This window comes from Sebastes umbrosus, chromosome 2 (assembly GCF_015220745.1).
Source record: "Sebastes umbrosus isolate fSebUmb1 chromosome 2, fSebUmb1.pri, whole genome shotgun sequence".
NCBI classification, from domain to species: Eukaryota; Metazoa; Chordata; class Actinopteri; order Perciformes; family Sebastidae; genus Sebastes; species Sebastes umbrosus.
Window position 1 is genome coordinate 18611346 of NC_051270.1, and position 25421 is coordinate 18636766.

Below are 25421 nucleotides of genomic sequence, written 5' to 3' on the forward strand. Positions count from 1 at the left end.
TAATCACATGCAGATTGGGGCAAGTCATAGTCAAGTCAGCACACTGACACACTGACAGCTGTTGTTGCCTGTTGGGCTTGAGTTTGCCATGTTATGATTTGAGCATATTTTTTATGCTAAATGCAGTACCTGTGAGGTTTTCTGGACAATATTTGTCATTGTTTTATGTTGTTAATTGATTTCCAATAATGAATATATACAAACATTTGCATAAAGCAAGCATATTTGCCGACTCTCATGTTGATATGAGTATTAAATACTTGACAAATCTCCCTTTAAGGTATATTTGAACAGGTAAAAAATGTGCGATAAATTTGTGATTAATCGCGATTAACTATGGACAAACATGCGATTAATCATGATTAAATATTTTAATTGATTGACAGCCCTAATATATATATTGATAACTAGTGTGTTACAAAGCTTTAAGTAGTAATTCATTGTGTTCATAGCCCATTTTTATATTATTATTATTATTAGTAGTAGTAGTAGTAGTAGTAGTATTGTTGTTGTTATTATTTCATTTTTTTTTTTATACTTTTCAATTAATATTATCAAAGTAAAATTTGCCTTTTTGCCTTTTCATTTTAGATATTTAGATGTTACTCTGTTTCAGAGTGAATTTCTTTAATTGCAAAAATAAAATAAGCTTGTATAAAAATGTACATCAACAGCCAGATGCTGCCCTATGATCAATAAGAGTATAAAGGCCAACACATGATTCATCTTTGGGAGGAGTAAAATTGTGGCATCTGACTCAAGTCAGATGATGCATGTGAAATAAATCCTATTTAACACTTGGGTGTGAAAAGACTTGCTGGAAAAGTTACTTTCACTTTCGTGGTTTCAGCTGCCATCTAGCGTCCACTTTTTTATTTGCATAGCTTATCTGTATTACCCAGGTGAACGGGATCGATTGGTTGAGTCTGGCAGGTATAGTTTTAGGAGGAGCTGTTGCATAGGGGGCCACATCTGTTGGGAGTAAACAAAACCGGAACTGTGTTGAGTTCTTCAGGGACTACCACAGGTATACTTGACTGTATTTTCCCTTTAGACGATATGATCCGTGTTAAACTTTCTCAAAGTTGCTAAACTCAGCTGTTGTTTGTTACTTTGGCTGAACGTTTCCTGATTCGCGTCGACCTACCTGCTCCTTTACCTGAGGGTTTATTGTGTTGGCGTTGAACTCTGCCCATCATTATGTGCCACTTTTCATCATAGGTAAGCTAGAATAAGAGGTATCCGGTGAAAGAAACGTGTACATATAGTAGTTTGAAGAATACTGGGTGCGTATAGTTGATGGTACTCTGCCCTCTGGACTGCCCATTTAATGCCACACCTGTCCGCGCGCAGGTGCACGCATGACCATGTTGTTTCACCTGTTCATACTCCTTCAACTCCTGTCATGTGGAGATCTGGCCTGTATGAGGAGGTTACAGTCCAAACATGAAGACCAAGAAGGTGAGATCATTGTAGAAGAATTAAAACTGTAAACACTAAGATCTTGTCTGATGTTCACCTGTTAATCAGTTCACCTGTCTGGGCATCTGCACCTTTAAGTGTTTGTAGATGAGGGGGGCGCAAATTCGTTCCTGGGTCGCCATCTGCTTTTCAACCGGTTTGACTTTGAGATTTTCACTCCTGGAAATCTGGAGAGGGAGTGTTATGAAGAAGATTGCAATTATGAAGAAGCAAGGGAGGTCTTTGAAAACATCCCTCAAACAGTTAAGTGATGCTGTCCAGTCCAGTGGGCTGAGAGGTCATTTCATTCTGAGCATAAAGACAGCAGACTTCACCACAGCCTACTATAATGATGCTTTGTTTTGCAGGATGTTTTTTGGAAGAAATACAATGCAGGTAAGAGAGAAACAGAGAGAGGTACATACCTCCCTTTGTTGCTTAGATCATTTTTAAATTGATGTTATCACTACTTGTAATGACACGAGTTGTGTATGTGTTGTTTAAGGTACATTTGTACCTTGCCTGTAGCAAGTAATAAAGTTATGTCACTGATGCTTTCAAAACCTGTTTCACCACGTTCAACAGCACACAGTGGCTTTGCTTTATGTTGCTCAAACTCCCAATTTTGTGTCATAAATTACCTCTGCAGCCCTCATTTATTGTATGGCTGTCAAAATTGGCTAAAAATGACATTCGAATGTTCGTTCCAAAAAAACACATAGGTTAGAACTATTCGAATATCTATTTTTGTGCGCTATGTCCATGACCCCGTGACCTAACTGGCCACCAGCAACGCAGCACTGCTCAGCGTGACGTTTTGAGTTGTAATTTTGTCACACACCCTGTTTCTGTTATTCCCGTCGCTCCCTTTGAAAGCAATGGATGAGGAACAGCTGATTTGTGAAGTTGAAATGAGAAGTTATCTACAGCATACAATACCTCCTCATTTCACAACAAAAACTTAAATAAGGTGGCAGCTGGCTGGATGGAGATCGCCAAGAGATCGCCTGAAAGTGTCCTACTTGCTGTTGGTTATATTTGATGTCATTTCCAGTAAATATCACAATATAAAACGTGTGATCATTCCTCGTTCAGCTTGACTTAACATTACGTTTCACTTTCAGTTAGGCAAATGAAAGTGATGTGTGACACCCTTCATGCATTCAGTGCGCACGAGGCAGACAGCCGCAGTAGTGCTGCTTTTTTTCCACAATCGAATATTCATTTCCTTTTTTTTTTACTATTCGAATATATATCCGAATGTAGTATATTTGTTGACAGCCCTAATTTATTGTTTTGCATTAACGGTGACTGAATTCTGAATAGATAGATAATACCTGTGTGTCTGCTGCTGTAGAAAATCAAACTATTCTACACTGCTGCTTTCAAACCAAAGAATCAATATCAGATGAAAAAGAGGAACCACGCTGTGATATTCAGCTGGCTGGCCACCTTTGTTGCAACTCACACTGTCCAGTTACTCACTGTGGTCTGTGATCAACAGATAAGAACAAGCGCCCCATGCGGGTCGATGTGACATCTCTTTTGGTGGGACTGGTCGCTGGTGGAGTGTCCCTTGTTATCGCTGGCCTCCTGGTCTGGTACTTCTGTCAAGGCAAATGCAAGAACCGTGCAAAGTAAGTAAGAGGGTCTTTATTACTATTAATGGCAGCTACATTATCCTTGCACACTTTCACCTTAGTAGCTATAGCACTACTACCACCTTTTAATACACTAGTACAACTCTGTTGCGCTATAAACCCATGTACTTGAACAAACTGACAACCTGAATGCTTTTTAGCCCCATATTTAATAAAATTCGTAATATTTCAGAGTTTTCAGACATTTTCATATACAGATTGCAGACAACTGCTGCACAGCTTTTTACAATATAATTTGATGCTTCTCTTGTCCTGTATCTGTTGTTCTTATATTCTCAACTAACTATTGTTTTCATTATTGATTAATCTGCTGATTATTTTCTTGATTAATCATTTTGTCTATAGAATGTAAATAGTGGAAAAATGTCACACCCACACACAATCACCCAAAGCCTAAGTTGTCATAATCAAATTGCTTCTTTTGTCTGACAAAGATACTCAGTTTACTACAGCATAATGAATGACAAAGAAAAGCATCAAATACTCACATTTGAGAAGCTGGAAGTGTTCAGTATTTTTGCTTGGAAATTGACAAATGATTAGAAATAGAATAATTGTCTAAGAATCGACTAATCATTTAATCAGTTGTTACATGTTTAAGCTCTATACCTGTTCCTGCCGATTGAGTTGCTAATTTGATGTGAATTTTTTATCCCATTCGTGCAATTTTATCCTAGATATGCAATTTTATGCCTTGTGATAGTCTGGCGACCTGTCCATGGTGTACTTTTCCTTTGCCCAATGTCAGCTGGAATCGACTCCAGCCCCCCCGTGATGGATGGATGGATGGATGAATGTGCAATTTTATCCTATATGGGACATTTTTATCCTATGTTTACACAATTAACTTATTACTTTTATACTTGTTAGCACTTTTTTATTACAGTCGTGAGACAGATGCAACGTAATTTTGTTCTGCTGTGCACTTGCCATGCAAATACTATGAATAACAATGAAGTGAGTCTTGAATCTTCTAACAATATGTTACTGCTTCTTGTAAAACATCCACCATAATACCAATCCCTAAGAAACCACGCCCCTCTTAATCAAACCACTACAGACCAGTAGCACTCACCTCCATAGTGATGGAATGCTTTAAAAAAAACTTCCACCTTTACCTTCATACTTGAAGGCATTAAGTGTGTCACATATGAATGACATGACATGTATGTCTGTACTCCTCTTGCAGCTCCGTTCGGCAGCGACCAAGAAGGAGTAACGCCTCTTTAATGATGCGACGACTAGAGGAAGTGTCCTTACAACCTGTACCCCCACCCCCTATGGAGGAAATGGACCCCCCGGGGCTGCCTTCCTATGAGCAAGCAATTGCAAAAAATGGACCACATGACGCCCCACCTCCTCCCTATCCTGGGTATTTTGCATGTGCATTTGTATTTGCAGTTATGTCATAACTCAATCCATAATGCAGTCACAGAAAGGTCCTTCAAACATATTTTATAACATCTTCTCTTATTTTTTGTTTTAGTTCACGACATGGAAGCATTCGGCGGTAGTATCTTCAGGACAACACATCTGCATGTCTGTCCACATCAGGCAGACAATTTGCAACTAACATTTACACTGCTTGGCATTGTATACAATTTTTTTCATCATCACAAGATTTAAAACACTTTCTAATGCCTCCTGTTTTGTTGCTCTGATTATCTTTTTCCACTCATACATTTCTAATCTTTCTGGTCTGTTGGTGTATTTTTTCCTTGGCAGTATAATCCCCCTTCTTAACGTGCTTGTGCCAAAACGTAGTCTCTTCTATTTTCCCTATTTCCTGATTATGCTTTGTAAAATAACCCTAAACCTCTGCTGAATAAGCTTTATAATACATTTTACCCAGTTTGCTGCTTTTTGTCTAAATGAAAATGAAGAATCAATAATGTATTGGATATGAGAGATTTAAGTTGCTGTAGTAGTAAGGCCCTTAAATAGCAGTGGCTTTAGACACAGCATGCATAGAAGGTCTGAGAGCGGGATTAGGATTAGGTTTCATTACACAATAAGTATTAATTGCAATTGAAGAGAAGCAGACTGATAAAGCTTCCTGTCTCCTTCAGAAGGAAAAATAGTAACCGCAAAACTGATTTCAATGGCATGATGGTATTCTATAATATTGCCATACAGAAAAGGCTTTTACGGTTAATACAAGTGTTTTTGATGTACTGGTCTACCAGCTTGCTTTGTTATGATTCACTTTCAGCTTCATATCATAATCTATTAACTTTTTTATTTTTTTAAAAAGTGCAGATTTTATTGCTGGTTTATAGACTTTTATTGTGCACCAACCAATGAGACTGCTCTTCTAATATGTGAAGTCATGTTTACTTTCAGTATATACTGTACATTGTGGTTAATTATTAAAATGTACTATAAATAGATGGAGGTTGAAGCTCTTCAAAGGCAGTTTTGCAATATCTTACATTCACATAGAAGAACGTTTTACAATTCTACAAGAAAATTATAGCTGTGATGAATATGACGGTTAAAAACATATTTCAACAGTTGAGGTGTAGCACAACAGTTTGTCCAACAAAACAAAGTCACTCATTTAAACTGTAATTGGACTGAGCGTTTTACAAGCATGTTGGACGCTGGTGTGTCCTTCTCATCAGATGGTGCAGAAATACAAGGGTTAAGAACTTATTATGGCCCTGTAAATTACCAAAGTTTCATCATGACATTATGAGAATTAATGTAGGGGTTGCCTTGTTGAAGCGGATCTGTACCATAACTACTTGAAATGAAGATCTTTTATAGATGTTTTAAATAAAATGGATATTTTAATTATTTTTTTGGCTCATCTTTCAACTGTGTGTGAGGTTGTGTACATGTGTGCAGGATCATCCAGCTATCACTCCCTTTTGTGTGAATATGATCAGCTTTGAGGGTTTTATCAGACCTATTAGATGAAAATTGTATATTCTTTAAGTAATTTTCACAGCCTTTGGATTTATAGAAAACAAGTCAAATCAATGCACTATTTGATGTCCTTTGAATTCCAAGAAGTTGGTCTTTTTACCTGTAAATGTATTGTATTTATGGGAAATGTAGCTAATAAAATACCATTAATATATACATACAGTATATACGTATGTATACTGTATACACATATGTATATATATATATATAGAGAGAGAGAGAGAGAGAGAGAGAGAGAGATATGGATATATATATATATATATATATATAGAGAGAGAGATAGATATATATCTATATAGATATAGATATATAGATATATTGTATAGATTTATTTCAAAAAGGGGAGTTGCAACATAACTGAACAATTATTTTATAGTTTCCAAACAGGCTCCAATGACATCCAAAAACAGGTCTATTTTTCTTATTTGCCTCAGTGTATTATTCTTTAATTCACTGGGTTATCTTGGCATTATTATAATAATTTCAACACATTACTGAATATAGTATATAGATATAGATATAGATATATAGATATATTGTATAGATGTATTTCAAAAAGGGGAGTTGCAACATAACTGAACTAATATTTTATAGTTTCCAAACAGGCTCTATTTTTTTATTTGCCTCAGTGTATTATTCTTTAATTCACTGAATTATCTTGGCATTATTCTAATAATTTCAACACATTACCCAAGCAGAGACAGGCTTTAACAAATATATATATATATATATATATATATATATCATTCATCCAATCATATATATATATATATATATATATATATATATATATTTGTTAAAGCCTGTCTCTGCTTGGGATATATATATATATATATATATATATATATATATATATATATATATATATATATATATATATATATATATATATTTGTTAAAGCCTGTCTCTGCTTGGGTAATGTGTTGAAATTATTAGAATAATGCCAAGATAATTCAGTGAATTAAAGAATAATACACTGAGGCAAATATATATATATCTATTCTGTAATTCAATGAGTTATCTTGGCATTATTATAATAATAATTTCAACACATTACCCAATAAGCAGAAGGCAGGCTTTAACAAATCGCATCACATGGGGGATTTGGGGGGTTTGTATGTATATATGACATTGTAGAAAGAAAAAAAAGTTGTGTTGGTATGAAATGATGTGAAGCTGAGAGAGAGACACATACATAACAGATGAAGTTTTGTTTTTGGTGTGGAAGGAAGGAAAACTACAAAAAAACTTCCAGCCAAAGTGTGCGGTGCATCCTGGGAAATGAACCAACATGGGTACGTGAAACCATGCAGGGCTTTGCACGGCTCTCCGTGACGAGCAGATGAACACAAACTAACACTCAGAAAGGCTAAAAGACACACTTCTATCCAGGATATCACACCACTTCACTTCACCTCTGCGGACTCTACATTGCTCTGACTTTACTACCCTGTGCCCTGCTCGGTGGGTCGGTGGGTTGGACCCGGTTGGACCCCGGTTGGACCCCGGGTACTGCTACGATGTGTGTCCGCTGCTCCACGAAGCTCCGCCGGGTAACTGCCTCTCTCACCGGATGATGGACAGGAACTACCCGACCTCCAGCTTTGCGGACGCGCTGGCTCCACCAGCACAGACCGGAGCTTCTTGGGCCTATGACCGCAGCAGCACAGCTAGTGTCAAGCCAAGGTAAAGAGATGAAGGGGCGACCTTTTGAAGGAAACGTCGGTGATGTGTGGAGAGGAGGCCTGCTGGAGGAAAGAGCTCCTCGTTATGGAGATAATATGGAGAAATATCTGGATTGGATCGGAGTTGTCCAGACTTGTCTCCTCTCTGCTCACCTTGCTAGTCCTCGCTAGCCTCCTCTACTAACCATTTACAGACTTAGTGCTCTCTAAGAGAGGGATATAATGTTATCTGTAGTAACTTGACGAGCTGTACAGCTTAAACTAGCGTTTTATCGCTGTGTTTTCTTCACCCACAGGTGCTCACCAAAGCCACAAACATGGATAGATAGGTGCTACCGATGCTAGTCATGTCAGATACATGCACCTCAGATGAGTGGTAGCTGCTGGTGTTGTTACCTAAGAGCTAACAGGCTACGTGTCCAAGCATGTTTTATGTCTTTATATTGGTTACAAGTGAGAGGTTCATTGCTATCTTTCACATTACTTGCTTTATATTTTATAAAAAGAGTAAATGTAACATGCAAAACCTGCCAAAGTTGTAGAGCTCTAGCTAACTAACTAACTTAGTCAAACCCAAGGCTGTTGTATTGTGGTCTACCCCACATTGTTATAATGAAAAGAGGTCATACTTTATGACTAAATTGTACCAATAAGTCAGCACAAGCAGCACAAAAACTTCAGTTATTTTACATGAAACACTCCCTAAATCTTAAAATAGAAAGGCCAGAGCAGATTAAATATGATGATCCACTAAATTACATTTGTTTATTTGTTTTGCACAATTGAAGACAATTATTTTTTACTTGCTTTATATTTTATAAAAAGAGTAAATGTAACTGAAAAAACCTGCCAAAGTTGTAGAGCTCTAACTAACTTAGTCCAACTCAAGGCTGTTGTATTGTGGTCTACTCCACATTGTTATAATGAAAAGAGGTCATACTTTATGACTAAATTGTACCAATAAGTCAGCACAAGCAGCACAAAAACTTATTGTACATGAAACACTCATCTTAAAGAGAAAGGCCAGATCAGATTAAATATGATGATCCACTAAATTACATTTGTTTTTGTTTTGCACAATTGAAGACAATTATTTTTGACTTGCTTTATATTTTATAAAAAGAGTAAATGTAACTGCAAAAACCTGCCAAAGTTGTAGAGCTCTAGCTAAGATAAGATAAGATAAGATAAGATAAGATAGAACTTTATTATTCCTGAATGAAATTCTTGTGCCAGAGATTTCCTCAAAAATACATCAAAATTACAACAAGTTCAAGTGTATAAAATAAAAAAAGCATATATATTTTTATATAAAAGTATAAAAGTACTATTTCTAGCACCAGTGCCTAATAGAATAACAATTAATTAAGATATATTTAGTAAAATTAGTAAATAAGATAAGATAAGTAAAATAAAAAAGGTAAAGTAAGCTAACAAACAGAAAAAATAAGTAATATTACACATGTTGGACTTTAATATTGCACACAAGGAACAGTGATATTGCACATGAGAATGTAAAAAGTAGTATTGCACATGATATTGATATTATATTTGTACTCAGTGTAACTAAGTAACTTAGTCAAACTCAAGGCTGTTGTATTGTGGTCTACTCCACATTGTTATAATGAAAAGAGGTCATACTTTATGACTAAATTGTAGTATATCTGCTACAAATAAGTCCGCTCAAGCAGCACAAAAACTGCATGAAACACTCCCTAAATCTTAAAATAGAAAGGTCAGAGCAGATTAAATATGATGAATCCACTAAATGACATTTGTTTAATTGTTTTGCACAATTTAATACCATTATTTTTTACTTGCTTTATATTTTATAAAAGAGTAAATGTAACTGCAAAACCTGCCAAAGTTGTATAACTCTAGCTAACTAACTAACTTAGTCAAACCCAAGGCTGTTGTATTGTGGTCTACTCCACATTGTTATAATGAAAAGAGGTCATACTTTATGACTAAATTGTACCAATAAGTCAGCACAAGCAGCACAAAAACTTATTTTACATGAAACACTCCCTAAATCTTAAAATAGAAAGGCCAGAGCAGATTAAATATGATGATCCACTAAATTACATTTGTTTATTTGTTTTGCACAATTTAAGACTATTATTTTTTACTTGCTTTATATTTTATAAAAAGAGTAAATGTAACTGAAAAAACCTGCCAAAGTTGTAGAGCTCTAGCTAACTAACTTAGTCAAACTCAAGGCTGTTGTATTGTGGTCTACTCCACATTGTTATAATGAAAAGAGGTCATACTTTATGACTAAATTGTACAAATAAGTCAGCACAAAAACTTCACTTATTGTACATGAAACACTCATCTTAAAGAGAAAGGCCAGATCAGATTAAATATGATGATCCACTAAATTACATTTGTTTATTTGTTTTGCACAATTGAAGAAAATTATTTTTTACTTGCTTTATATTTTATAAAAAGAGTAAATGTAACTGAAAAAACCTGCCAAAGTTGTAGAGCTCTAGCTAAGATAAGATAAGATAAGATAAGATAGAACTTTATTATTCCTGAATGAAATTCTTGTGCCAGAGAATTGCTAAGAAATACATCAAAATTACAACAAGTTCAAGTGTATAAAATAAAAAAAAGTACTATTTCTAGTACCAGTGCCTAATAGAATAAAAATTAAGTAAGATACATTTAGTAAAATGAGTAGATAAGATAATTAAAATAAAAAAGGTAAAGTAAGCTAACAAACAGAAAAATAAGTAATATTACACATGTTGGACTTTAATATTGCACACAAGGAACAGTGATATTGCACATGAGAATGTAAAAAGTAGTATTGCACATGATATTGATATTATATTTGTACTCAGTGTAACTAAGTAACTTAGTCAAACTCAAGGCTGTTGTATTGTGGTCTACTCCACATTGTTATAATGAAAAGAGGTCATACTTTATGACTAAATTGAAGTATATCTGCTACAAATAAGTCCGCTCAAGCAGCACAAAAACTGCATGAAACACTCCCTAAATCTTAAAATAGAAAGGTCAGAGCAGATTAAATAAGATGATCCACTAAATTACATTTGTTTATTTGATTTGCACAATTTAATACCATTATTTTTTTACTTGCTTTATATTTTATAAAAAGAGTAAATGTAACTGCAAAACCTGCCAAAGTTGTAGAGCTCTAGCTAGCTAACTAACTTAGTCAAACTCAAGGCAGCAGATTAAATAAGATGATCCACTAAATTACATTTGTTTATTTGTTTTGCACAATTTAAGACTATACAACATAACAAAAAAATAAATGAATAATATACAGTGCAGGATGAGGCAAAAAAAAACACTGGGCTTATCTGAAGCCTCGAACCTAGAGACAAGATTAATCTAAATAAATAATATGAATACATAATAGTGATAACAAAACAATTAGGACAATATATATATATATATATATAAAAAAGACAAGTGTGTGTGTGTTGCATGGAAGTGTATGGTTAGTGTTTGTGAGGAGGATATTGATTTAAATATCTATAAAGACTTCTTCAAACAACATTGTGAGTGGGAAAAAATAAAAACACATAAAAACAGATACATGGACAACATGGGGAAAAGCAATTACAAGACAGCAATTAAATGACCCTTTAAGCGACTTTTGAAACATTTTACAGATGAACAGTTTATTGATAGATGTGAAAAGCTACTCCATAATTTGGTTCCCATAAATCTTATCGAAAATGTACCTCTACTAGTGAGGAATTTAGGAGGATGAAGAGCTAGAGATTGACGGGTTGAGTAAGTTCATTACAGAAATGATTACTTAATCGATTTTGTTGAATGAGGTACAGTACAGTACAGATGAGTTATTATAGGAGGCAATTTAGTTTCATTAAGACAATCTGGAAACTCACTGGTCACTTTATTAGGTACACCTTTAAAAATCGAATGCAATTCAATGCAAAGCGCTCAGTCGAACCTTTACGAAGATAATAATGTGAGGTTATTGAGGTTGCAGTTGTGTTTTTACTGGACTGTGTTATATTGAGGGTTGTTTCAAATGCTTTGCCCGCCCCATTTACAAACATGAGGGGGGGAACAATATCAGAAACACATTTTAATATAATGAAGACCAGTACCACACAATGATCTCTGTAAGAATCATACTGTTTGAATTAACACCCCTTTGTCTGTGTCAACAAAAACTAAACATTATACTCTTCAGAAATGTAAAATATGTGGCAGATATGTTGTGTTGCAATGCATTCATTTGGCATGGATATATGTAACTTTATAGTTAAATAGCAGAGAAGAGTTGCATAACAGACGATTGCTGGTGTGTGTGTCTGTTGAAGGGTTGATAATTCCCTTTCAGCTCCGTGTTCTTCCACAGATGTTTACCTTCTGGCAAAAAGGGAACACTTCGGATCAGACTGGCTGCATCTGATTAACTCCGATTTTATATCCGTTTCCTATGAATTTTCTCCCAATAGAATATAAAGTCATGTGTCAGATATTAAACTTTTTTCACTAATTGGCTCAGGTTAAACATAAATTCCTCACACCAAGTAGAGCAATCCCTTTTTTTATTTTTGGACATCAACAACCGTGACTGGTGAATTCTTCAATTCACAAACTGCTTTCAAAGTTTTAACAGGACTTCTTAACTATTGTTGTTCATTTGCTTGATCTAGAATACAAACTAATATACCACAGCAAAAACGTTGCTGACATTAGGCTACTAGGTTTTTCCTCTCAGATCAATATTGCCAAAATATTCATAGAGTCTTATCTAATTCTTACTAACAACAACATTATCGATGGGCAGATAGGTTCTTCTTTTCTGGACAAATTGATGTCCTGTTTTTATGAGTGTTCATATTTGGGTTGGCTTTAATGTGTGCTGTATTTTGTATAAATAACCTTTTATGACTGACCTTTAGGGCTGTCCTCCACCAAAGAAATTCTTAATTGACTAACAATACGACTTTGTCGACTAATCAATTAGTTGATTTAATCGACAGATCTGTAAAACTGAGTTTCTCCACAAAGAATCACACAAAAGCACCACTTTAAATCTTGTGTTTAGCAGAGATGTGCTCATACGTTTCTTTGAAATGAGTCATTCAGCATGAAAAAGCATAAAAAAATACCAACAACCTACTGACTCTTATGTGACAAACCAATAGTAGTGTGTATTAACACATTTTGATTCATAGAGTTTGTCACTCAGTAGACTACAGAATTAATACTTGAAAACAAGCATGCTGTGTGTCAAGAAGAAAAGTCATTTACTTAGTTGTGTGCTTCACTGCTGCTTGTGAAGATGAGAGCTTTCATGTGTGTGTTTGTGTGTTGGTGCAGTTCCAGTTATGGTGCGGCACACCTTGATGCAGAGCTCCTCCAGCGGCAAAGCTACGCTTCCACCCACCAGCTTCCCACCTACACTACATCACACCTTCCTGCGGCAGCAGGTGAGTTATGAATGCTATACACATGGCTTTTAAATGATCTGTTCACCTTAATTACAATAAAGTTACTCTGTCACTTACCCCTGGTGGCATCTAGTCATGCAGATATGTTTGGTTTATACACTTTGGTTTGAGATATCGCCTTGTGATCAGAATGGTGGCTGTAGGGCAAATTTAATTCGTGGTACTCAAAACACTGAAAAACGACCTTTTAAAACAGTAAGGTGTCTGGATAATACACAAGCCTTGCTGTGGACCGTTTTAATTGGGGTAATTTCTTCAGTAGAAACTACTTCCATTGCAAACCTAATTTTTATATTGTTTTATACGTCATATCAATATACTGGCCTGGCTGATCTATCACAAGAGGCAAGTGAGAAATGTCTTTTTGCAATTTGGGTGAAGTTACCCTTTTAAGGCTCTTATTTACTTAGCACATAGGACTGTGTTTAATTTGTTGCCTATTGCTGTGCTTATCCTTCTTTTCCTCTTCTGACCATCAGGAGCACTTGACTCAAGCAGTAATACTTCTGAGACCTCAATCATGAGCTTCCTGTCAGCCATGGAAACGCGAAGCCTTCAGGCTGGTCCTGTTAGTGCCTCACTGCTTCCTCCTTTCAGACCCCCATCATGGCCTGCTGGTGAGAACACATCCACTCATTCTGTGTTATTTACACACCACGTATTGGGGTGTTTTTACCATGAATGTTGGCTTCTTATTTTATTTAACTTGAATAACCTGCAAAAGGTACAGATTTTATATATTTGCCACTGAGTTGTGAATACATTATTACGCATTTTGTTGATAAAGCTGGGTTTATTTATGGTGTTTGTGTGTATTTTTGAGAAACATACTTACTGATAGAGCTTATCTAAGAATCTAATAATCGACAATATAAAGCCAGAATACTATTGTGTACTAGACCAGGTAATTTTACATTTATTAGGGATGCACCGATACAGATACCAGATTGGATATCAGGCCGCTACTGGCTCAAATAGCTGGATCGGGTATCGGTGACCATGGGGCCGATCTATTCAATTCAATTCTATGTTTATATACTTTAATTCCTGTTTAAGTTTTGACCAATTGCATTAAAAAAGTGTACACTTGAATTGTAATTCCAGTTAATTTTGATGATTTTTTTACCTAGTTGCTGGTGTACAATTTATTAACAATTCAGTAAATTTATATCTAGGGCTTGGCGATATGGACAAAATCTTTTATCCCGATAGCGGTAATTTCATATCTCAATAACAATATATATCATGATATAGCATGTTTTCTGGTAATTCAATAAATGAATAAATGGTCTATATTAAATATAAGGCATATTATTTGTATACTCCTGTGTGAATTAAATACGTGACAAATTTAAAGTACTGAGAATTTTCTTATTTTAAGAACTTGACAGAAAAGTGAACATAACGGTTTTAAGTGAAATTCTAGAGAAAAAATAAATAGATTTCTGTAGGCCTAGCCCATATCACGATAGAAACAATAAAGAAAAATATATACGATAGACATTTTTATATTGTTTTGACACAATATATCGTCAGAAGCAATGTTTAAGTTAAGCCTGATGTTGCCTTACACATAAAAGAATGATCCCAGTCACTTCCACACAGTAAGGTATACAGCTTATTAATTAAACCCTGGTATTGGATTGGTATTCGATATCGACTGACACCCAAAGCCCAGGTATCAGTTTCGGGACTAAAAACGTCGGATCGGTGCATCTAAACATTTATCCCTAATAGAGGATGGTCTATAATTTAAAAAAAAAGATTGAAATAACTTCTAAAATGACCAATAGGGCTCACTGGCAAATAAAGGAAGTCTGCATCATATGATCTGATCTGATGAAATAATGTTGTAAATATTCTAAAAACTATGAAACCAAAAATACTTGGAGAAGGCTGTTAGTGAACAAAATTAGGTTGGTTGGTGATCAGTATTTCCACACGTTGGTTTATCACAAGTTTTATCTAATGTGTAGTACACAAGTTTAATTTATTTTGCTCAAATTATATCCCTTCATGTTGCCTGTCCTGTCCTTATTTTGTCTATTCTGTGCAATGCAGGTACCAACTCCTCCACCACAGAGCTGTATTTGACTGGTGCCCTGCCTTCTACTGCCACTTTCCCCTCTCCCGCTGCTCTGTCGTCCTATCAGCACACTGGTGCCTACCCTTCCAGGAGTTATGCTACCAACCCATCCCTGGCTCTCCAGGATCCTGCCTTCAGCACTTCCACCAATGGCCTGTTTTCTCACCACGACCCCCTCCTCCATCTCAAAACAAGCCAGACTGTGCTTCCCACTGCACTGGCCTTCAATCATCTCTCTTCCCCCGCTTTGGGTTCAACCCTTCCTGTCCAGTCCTCCACTTACCGATCAGCCCAGGAGTCAGCTCCCCACCTCCTACAACCCCAGTTCAGCCTGCTACCCTCCGCCCTGCCTACCCCTCACGGTGCCCCACAACCCTACGGGGCCGCGGTTTTCTCCGGCTCTATTGAAAGAGCTCTTCAGCGTGAATGTAGTGTGATCAAACACCACCAGAGGCCTTCCAGCAGCCATGCAGCCTCAGAGCAATTGCCCAATTCAGAGCACTCCTTACAGGGATACTTTGGCTCTGGCAGTGAAGCGGATGTGTCCTACCAGCAGGACCCGTCCCGTCATACCCCTGTGTCCTGCAGCCCTTCCACAGAAGCAGATTCCTCTCAAGGGGTCAATCGTGCTCCACAACCCAAAACAGACTCAGTAACTCAAGCTTATTCGTCCACTTCTGTGCCGAAGGCTAAAGACTGCTCCTCCAAACTAGCGCCACATCCCGCCGGGGGTGAAGAGAGTCATGAGCACTCTCAGAACCTGACTGGAGTGTCTCCAGACCGTTACTCCTCCCGAGGACAGAAGCAGAACTCTGTGATTGCAAATCAGCAGTCAATCCAGCTATCCAGCCTAATGTCAAGTACTCTGTCTCAAACCTATATCACCCCCCATACCCAGTCACAGCCCCCCCATTCCACCTCAGACAAACACTCCCCCCTTTACAAGACTCTGCCTTCCCTCTCCAGCCAGTCTGACAATGTGTCATCTGTTAGTCAGACTCTTGTGTACTCCAGTCCCGGAATGAGCCAGGAGCAGGAGATCCAGTTTGGAGCCCAGGTTCAGGGCTTGTGTCAGGGGAATCTCTCTGAGAGCTACCCGACATCCCACTCTCAGGGCGCCCCAAATGTGACTTTTACATCTCAGTCACAGGGGCAAGCTTCAGTGACTCAGAGCTACGCCACAGGACAATCCCTGAACCTTAACTCCTCTTACCCACCCACATGTGTGCGGAGTTTGCCCACATCAAATTCCTCACAAGACTACACCCTGATGCAAGCCTCAGTGGGAGGTAAAACACATGACACACTGTCCCAGCAGCATAAATATGTTTTGTCTGCACCGTTGCCTACTTACTCTTCAACTGCTCAAGCCTTACAAAATAACATCAGATCCTCAATACAGGATATAAAGCCAACATATGGCAAACAGAAACTTGGAGAGCTTCCTATCCAGGACATTGATGCTCTCCAGCAGGCATCAATGGAAGCCTCTGCTGCAGCTAGCAATATGTCCGCTCACAACGTCATCTATGTTGTTTCAAAAATGGACGATCATCACAAAACACAAAGCGTTATCCGAAGCAATTCACGCTCTGATGACCAGCTCATGGGACTAGGTCACACGAACACAGCACAGGTAAAGGATGAAAGGATGGCTTCTCTGAGCCAACAGCACATTCATCTAAGCAGTGCCAATGGTCAGGAAATTGCCAACACAAAAAGTACAAACTCCAGTATTATATCTTCACATGTGCCCCTTAGCTCAGAGCAGCTCAAGCAGCACTCTCTCCAACTCAAATCTCCTGAGCCACATCAACAAAACCACCAGAATCACACTCAGTCCCAGAGCTCGGCAGCCCACACCCAGTTTATCACCGTCCCCAGCACTCAGGTTCTCCTCGAACCCAACCAGATGATTCTGCTCCAGCAGCCCCTTGTCCACCAAAACACTTCAAAGGTGGTATCACTGCAAGGTCTCCAATCAGCCCAAGACTTGGGCCCCGTTCACGTCCAGTATCTGCAGATGAGTCGAGAACTGCTGGGTCCCAGTATCACTGAAACCCAGAGACAGCAGGGCACAGTAGTATCTGAACAGAGTTCAGGGTGCTCTGATTCCTCTAAACACCACTACAGCCAGTCAGCAATTCAGCAACCAAATGACGCCAAGAATCACTTTGCTCTCAACTCCATTTGCTTCCCCGACTCCATGCTACTCGCAGACGACAGAAATATTTTGTCAAATGTCGATGACATCTTGGCTGCCACGGTGGCAGCCTGTGGCGTCACACCACAAGACTTTGTCAAAGCTACATCCTCTGCTGAGGCTGAAATGGCAGTAATGGCGAGCCCCGTTGATTCTAAAGGTCACTTCCACACTGTGGATATAAGGCACATGTCACCTAGTTTCTCCTCAGCACAGCAGCCAATCATGACCAACACTAACTCCCACAACATGACCATGACACTAAATGGAGTTCAGATGGTCACAGACTGCCAGGGTCAGCCTGTTCACCACAACAACAGTTCAGAGCTTGACACAAACGGAGATGGAGGGAGCTCTGAGAATGACTATCACTTAGGCGGGCAGGTGTATGACCCCCAAGGTCTCCAGAGCCGAGGCAAAGGGAATGCAAAGTGTATTAAAACAGAGGATGGCCTCATGGAAGGCCCAGGCGGTGAAGACTTTCCCAAGAAGAAGGCTCGCTCTAAGTCCTTGACCAAACCAGGTGGGCCTGAGGATGATAGCGGACAGGCCAGACCGGCCAAGCGCAGTGGGCAGACCAAGCGGCAGAACTCCAGGGGTAGTGACGTCAGCTCGCCATCTGCCTCACAAGGTGTATATGATGGTTGTCCGCAGCAGGAGAGAATCAGACAAAAGATCCGTGAAGTGGAAGAGAAACAGCCGGAGGTCAAAACCGGCTTCATTGGCTCCTTCCTTGACTTCATCAAATCTGGCCCAAAACAGCAATACTCTCCAAGTCCCACACGAACTATTAGTCGCCCGAGAAAGCCCTGCACCTCGTCCAAACCGCCGCCATGTACTCTGCCTTCTTTGCCTCCTAAACTGCCGGCTCTGCCCGGGCCCTTGATTCCCCAGGAGAGCCAGGGAGTGAGCTCCCAACAGAAACGTCTGGATGAAGAGCTGCAAAATAACTTGGAGACTCTGCCATCGTTCAGCTCGGATGAAGAGGAGAACACTGGGAAGAACCAGGCCCTGAGGAACAGCATCAGCTCAGCGCTTTCAGCTCTGGATGAGGCTTCAGATCGGAAAACCAGGCCAGGTAATAATACCTTGCTTAAGCTTGTCGAGAGCTGCCAATATTGTTATCAGAGCTTCAACCTACAATCTGTTATATAATTGTTCATTTATTGATTGCATTTTCGATTATAACAAGATTAGGGCTGGCTTGTCGGGAAGGAGGTTAAATAACGCTCCAAACTTGCTCTAAATTTTGGTGAGGAAAAACTGGCATGGCCATTTTCACAGGGGTCCCTTGACCTCTGACCTCAAGATATGGGAATGAAAATGGGTTCTATGGATACCCACAAGTCTCCCCTTTATGGACATGCCCACTTTATGATAATCACATGCAGTTTGGGGCAAGTCCTAGACAAGTCAGCACACTGACAGCTGTTATTGCCTGTTGGGCTTGAGTTTGCCATGTTATGATCTGAGCATATTTTTTATGCTAAATGCAGTACCTGTGAGGAATGGAATATTTGTCATTGTTTTGTCTTGTTAATGGATTTCTAATGATAAATATATACATACAGTACATTCGCATAAAGTAAACCTAATTGCCCACCCATGTTGATCAGAGTATTAAACACTTGACAAATCTCCTTTTAAGGTACATTTTGAATAGATAAAAAATGTGTGATTAATTTGCGATTTAACTCTGGACAATTCTGCAATTAATTGTGATTAAATATTTTTAGCGATTGACAGCCCTAAACAAGATACTGGAGTCCAGACTAATGTCTTAGAATTGCTTCTTCTGTCCAACAGTCAGAACCCCAAATGTGTATATAAAAGAAATTTACAATAATATAAAAGAAAAGTAAATAAAACCTAATTTTGGCGTTGCAGTAACCAGCAAAAGTCAGGTATTTTACCTGATAAATAGCCTACAAAATGATTGGTAATCGGAATTATTGGCTACATACGTTGTCCATCCCATCTTTGCTGTTATGTTTCCCTGAGTGATGCAAAAATGTTAAACAAAGTCAACAGTATTCTCTTTGCTGTGCTGTGTTTTGAACTTTATCACATGTGAGACATCAATAATGCCCCTAGGTGTTAGGTCTTTTGGTAATATGCTGTGAAAAGCATTGTGTTTTTTTTCTCTTGATGAATGCAGTCTGAAATCTCTCGGTTTGTTGTACATATGAGGAGTCATTTTTCCTGTTTCTTTCTGAAATTGCTTTTCTTCAACACATTCATATATTTGCAACCCTCCAGATAACCAAATCCCCGGTTCGATGATGAAGCCAGACCCAATTCCCACCATGCTCCACACTGTCACAGAGACCTGTTTGCCGCGGGTAGCCACTCCTACACAGACAACGAACGCCGTCTCATTAGGGACTGTGTTTGTGGCCAAAGAGGAGTCTAAAGAGACGCCACCGGGCCAGCTGGCTGTGCAGTTGACGAGTGTGGCCATCGAGGGACTGACTGACGAGGAGCTGTCTGACAGCGGAGGGGAGGGGATGTACAGGGAGAGAGACGAGTTTGTCGTCAGGAATGAGGATATCGAAAACTTGAAGGTACGGCCTTGAAAAACATAGACGGAAAATGAATACTCGTAGTTGAACATTCATTGTTTCATTTTCTCACACTGTAACTGTTACTACATGCTGAAGCCTGTTCTGCACGGTGTCTTCTTGTGTCCAGGTGACAATGAGAGTGGGCAGTGAGCCTCCAGCCATCTGGAAAGTCCAGAAGGCTCTGCTGCAGAAATTTGTGCCTGAGTTGAGAGATGGAAAGAGAGTCTTCTCAGCCACCAACAGTGTAAGTAAAAGCAGACACGTCAATACCCATGTATGCATGTAGGAGTATTCAACCATTCAAATGATTTTTCTTTATTCTGCAGCAGGTAACATGTTGTTTTTCTTTGTGTGTGTAGTATCTTGGATACTTTGGTGATGCCAAGACCATGTACCAGAGGGTATATGTGAAGTTCTTGGACACAGTGAACAAAAGGGAGTACGTACGAGTTTGTAGTCGGAAGCCACGCTGCAAGCCTATGAACTCGCTAAGGTACGCTAATAGTACTGACTGATGGAATTTATTTTTATTTTAACCTTTTCCACTCCACCCCTCTTTATCATATACACATTTTTGTTTTTTTTAGGGGAGTACAGGGGGTCTTTAGGGGGAGATAGCAGGTCATCAGTAGATGTCGGCGCTGGCACCCTCAAGGAGTGGAAGAGGTTAAACATTCAGTAGTGTAACTTTCTTTGTTCTGCCACCCAGGGGTGTTCAGGTGAAAACTTTGCTGGGCTTGACAGCCGCCCCTTCCTCAGTCTCCCAAAGCCAAAAGCCTCGACCCAAACAACTGAAGCCCAGGGCAGAGCCCCCACCGAAGAAGAGGAAGAAATGGAAGGAGGAGTTTTCACCTGCTGCCTCGGGATCATCTACAGAAGAGGGTGGTGACGATGACGGTGAAGATAAACTTTTGACTTTTCTCATTAAATCTAGCTTGGATATAAGTTGATATGATTGTAGTCTAAATCTTTTCCCGCTCTCTCACTGCCTCTTCATGATCTTTGATCTCTCTCACACACACACTCTCAGAGTTAAACCCTCCAGTGCCGTTTGCTTCACGGTTACTCAACACGCGAACCATGAAGGAGACATTCAGGAGCTTTGTGGAACTGCTCATCAGCATTGCCTTAGACGAAGATGTGATGACAGCACTTGAGAGGGCAAACGGTGAGTGAATTGACTTTTGACTTTTCTTAACCTTGAAAATGGCCATGCCAGTTTTTCCTCGCCTAAATTTAGCGTTATTTTGGAGTGTTATTTACTGTACCAATGGATTCCCTAGGTTTTCTAGTTTCATATGATACCAATACCTTCACTCACACACACTAGCTCTAAAACTGCTACATCATCTGAAAAAAGTAAAGCCGGCGCCCTCAAGGAGTGGGAGAGGTTAAGCTATTGGATTAGTAAGGCCAAAAACTGAATGAAAAAATGTGAAAACAAGGCCCAGATGAGTCATGTAGCAGACTTCAGCTATGTTAACTTGTTGTTAACTTGTCTTGTTTCAGATGAGTTTCTGCTGCCACATATGAAAAGAGTGGATGGGATGATCACTGACAACAGGAAACGCCTGCTTCACAAACTACACATAGGGCAGGTCCTAAAGGTGGGTTTGAGTTTGGCATTTTGTTTGTTTGAGCATCATTTTCACTCCAAAAGACTGAAAAGGCAAGCTTACAAACAAACCCTGAATCTATTTTGATGACAAAGAGAAAAGCAATGCTACAGGATTTTGACTGCCGGTGTATGAACCTAAGTATCTGCGTCTACAAAACTAGTATGCTGCCATCTTGCACAACCCAAGTAACTCTCCTGTTCTGTGTCTTCAGACGGCTCTAGACAGCTTCCCAGAGATCTCCGTGGTGACTGAACTAAAGAAGGACGGGGAAACCCCTGCCTTTAAGGTGCGTCTCAGTGGGAAGGCCTACAACAAGAAAACCATGAAGCCCTACAAGATGCCGAACAAAGTGCCACAGGTAAGACAAGATAATCTCTGCATTCCAAATCACATACTTTTGCTTTTTTATTTTTAGTACGTATAACAGCTGCCCTTACAGAGCACGTACTGTTGCATGCAGTATGAATACAATTTGGACATACTACTTTGTCAATAACATTGCGCCTTGAACTTTGACCCTTTGGCTCATATGTCCGTTGTGCAGAGGATTGTGGGTCAGAATAGCCAGGAAAGCATGCTGGCTTGCATACTGCAAAATGTGACCAGATGTAGTAGGACATCCTGGTGTTTTTAGCCTACTGCATTTGACATACTATGTATCAGGACATATTCAATCTTTTTCTGACATACTATGGGTACTGGAACGCACAGAATGTTTTCACTGTGCTCTCTATATATGTCCAGCAGAGGGCACAGTGTCACCATTTCCTCATTCCTTTATTCTGTTGATCACTGAAGCTACTGTTCCTTTCCCTGTCAAGATGTCTCTTATGTCTCAAATATCCCTGAAAAGCATTGCTTTTGCTTTTTCTCTTTCTAGGAGTATACAGTGGACCAGCAGAAAACTCAGTGGTTCTCTCTGTACCACTCTTTGCAGCATTACAAGTACCACACGTACCTCATGTGTAAGGACGAGGTGAGACGTTGTTGTACACGTGTTTGTGTTGAATTTAGTGAGCTGTTGTCTGTGTAGGTGCTAAGTCAGTATATGTTTTTACTCTCTGATGGGTAATATTTTGCAGGTTTAATTTCAGATGCTAATTATTCCGGTGCTGTATTAAGCTCTTTTTCTGTTTGTGGTTCTGCTCTCCAGATCGCATCTATGCGGGTGCAGACAGGGGACCTGGGGCAGGAGGAGACGGTGCAGAAGTGTATGCAGAACGGTGCTTGGGTAGAGGGGCTCTTCGATCGCTTCGGAGAGCTAATCAATCAAGTGCAGCAGGCCTGCCGGTGATCCAGCCTTCACAGGCTCGGTTTGAAAAAAAACAAACAAACTTTAAAACAACAAAGTCCAACCAACACTTAAAAACATGAGGATGCCTCTCAGCTCTAAATGGCAGCAGAGAAGGATGGAGTGAGTGTCTCCTTCCAGCCACAGAGAGATTTGAATCAGGGACCTGTCAGCTAACTTGCCTGAAAGACGTTTGTGGCCTACAAGTGGCAGCAGGTGAACAGCGGGGACAGCAGTAAAGTTAATAGTCTGCATCACTGCATCCCAGCAGAGAGCAGTAACTTGATCAACAGAGGACAAGGACTTCCGTTTTGGGAGCGTTTTTTGGAAGAATTCCACATAATGCTTCTCCTAGTCTTTGTAAGTTTTTGTAGTTACAAGCCCACTTTTTTACGGGCCTTTTCATAGATTTATAATGAGTTTTTTTTTTAGTTAAATGCCAGATTATAACCAGTGAGTATGCACTAGATAGAAAGCAATCGGGATAGGAAGTAGAGCACAGCGAATAAAAATGCAGAAATCTGATTGCCTACAGTTATAACAAGCCTTCATCAATCATTTGAGAAGTAGGCTCACATACTGAGAAGTTGATTTATTGTATTAAAAAAAAGAAAAAATATATATATTATGTATAACCGTAGTTATATACCGTTTGTAAAACATCCATTTTGTAATGGAGCGCCAACTTATATATATAATGTACATTTTGTATAAAAGAACAGGGAGGTGGGAACTGCAGCGATTCTCTTAGTAACTATATACTGTATCTATATTGTGGTTTAACTTTTGTGCTTCAAACACCCATTTGCTGATCAGATACAAGTCAGTGCCGTTACCGTACTGCTTTCTACGAATTTTGTTAATCAAATATTATGACCTTGACTTACCCGAGGGTAAAATGAAATAAATAAAAAGTTGTCTTTATACTTAACAGACATAGCCCACATTTTATGACAAATAGATATATATTTTTCACAGAAGTAAATATTGTTATGTTCTCATTACAATTTCTAAGACACACTTTTTCATTGTTTTTTCACAGTTTTCCACAATGGACTCTTTATAAGTCAGTTATCAATTTTATGCTATCAAAAACAATCTTGATCTTTACAGATGCAGTTTGTAAATAAAGTGCCGCATGTATTAGATGTTTGCTTTGGTATGTTTTGTCTGAGGCGGTTAACATCTTCCAAATTATTTGGGGCTCGTGTGTGACGCGCCAGATTTAGAAAATGCTGTAGCAGCATAAAAGTACAATACTTTACACTTTATTAACAGGAGATTCTGAGTTCAATCTATACATGTCAATAAATTCCTCTGAGGTACTTTAACCTGGAGGACAGTTTAGGATTTTAGCAGTTACAGAGTTGGACTGTGTACCAAGGTTGTTTGGTACATAAAATTCGCTCCATAACACAGGATCTGATGACGGAGGAAGAGTGGGCGAAAGTGAGATTTTCATCTTTCTGTTATGGTGTCAGTAACACCGCCAGAAGCCTTGACAGTGACTCCTGGTATCCCAGGAAAGTCCAATAAACACTGATCAGACCTGTGATTTCCTGGTTTGCCTCATATACTACTGACTAATACTAATTACAGCTTTGCTACACAACTCAAACATAATGTGTCCTCGGCTCAGAGAGGTCAGTTAGTGTTTAACGTCACCTGTTTGTTGGGAGTGTGCCGTTAATATTGGCTCATATTCTTGAGGGGGTGGGGGGGACATTGTCGTGATGCTCGCCCACCATGCTCTCATGACCAAACTATTCCCTGTGAATGGGTGGCTGACTTTGTGTCGTCTGAGAGGGTCTTGAGCCTGTTGAATAAAATATGATTGTCCAGCCACAATGCAAAATTACTGGCAGCCCCCTAAACAACAAAAGCGTCTCTGTGCTGCAGCGACGGCTCTGTGAGGAAAGCCACTGTCCTCTGTCCTTTTGGAGTTGCGGAGGACGGCCTGTCAGGCAAGCGTTTGAGATTCCAGCACGGGCACAACTGGTGGAGACAGTTACTGGATGTCTGCTGTCCAGATGAAAATCATATGAATTTTAATGCACTGCATTGTTCCATAATGTGGGAGACAGACTGAGAGGACCCTTGAGGCAGCGTGAGAAGGGCACAGTGACTGCACGACTTTGTGTTAGATAAAACGGCAAAATACCGCCTATTGGCTTTGGAAATGCCCTGTGGTAAAACCTGATGTACTGTGTGGTGATGGTGTAGCTTTAAAGCTGTTTTAACCAGTCACGTACACACTTGCTGAACATTTGCATCTGTGCATTTGACAACTAACTAAGTACATTAACTCAAGTACTGTACTTTAAGTACAGTTTTTAAAGTACTTTACTTGGTTGTTCCATTTTATAAGATAAGATAATCCTTTATTAGTCCCACAGTGGGGACATTTACAGTGTTACAGCAGCAAAGGGGACAGTGCAAACAACAAGA

The 25421-nt window shown here is 39.1% G+C and overlaps 2 protein-coding genes across 2 annotated transcripts; both read left to right on the forward strand.

Annotated features, from left to right (window-relative positions):
* The first annotated feature begins 843 nt into the window (after positions 1-843).
* prrg4 (proline rich Gla (G-carboxyglutamic acid) 4 (transmembrane)) lies at positions 844-5923 on the forward strand. Its single transcript, XM_037751834.1, has 7 exons — positions 844-1221; positions 1354-1461; positions 1561-1724; positions 1830-1857; positions 2966-3098; positions 4312-4494; positions 4609-5923. Exons 2-7 carry the CDS (start codon positions 1362-1364, stop codon positions 4634-4636), a joined length of 636 nt encoding a protein of 211 aa, XP_037607762.1. The 5' UTR covers positions 844-1221; positions 1354-1361; the 3' UTR covers positions 4637-5923.
* A 1704-nt stretch (positions 5924-7627) lies between these two features.
* Positions 7628-24121, forward strand: qser1 (glutamine and serine rich 1). Its single transcript, XM_037748256.1, has 13 exons — positions 7628-7740; positions 13080-13189; positions 13690-13827; positions 15272-18577; positions 19759-20063; positions 20191-20307; positions 20423-20556; positions 20773-20960; positions 21094-21231; positions 21573-21670; positions 21894-22040; positions 22563-22658; positions 22836-24121. The coding sequence occupies exons 1-13, from the start codon at positions 7628-7630 to the stop codon at positions 22974-22976; spliced, it is 5031 nt and encodes a 1676-aa protein (XP_037604184.1). The 3' UTR covers positions 22977-24121.
* The last annotated feature ends 1300 nt before the right edge of the window (positions 24122-25421 follow it).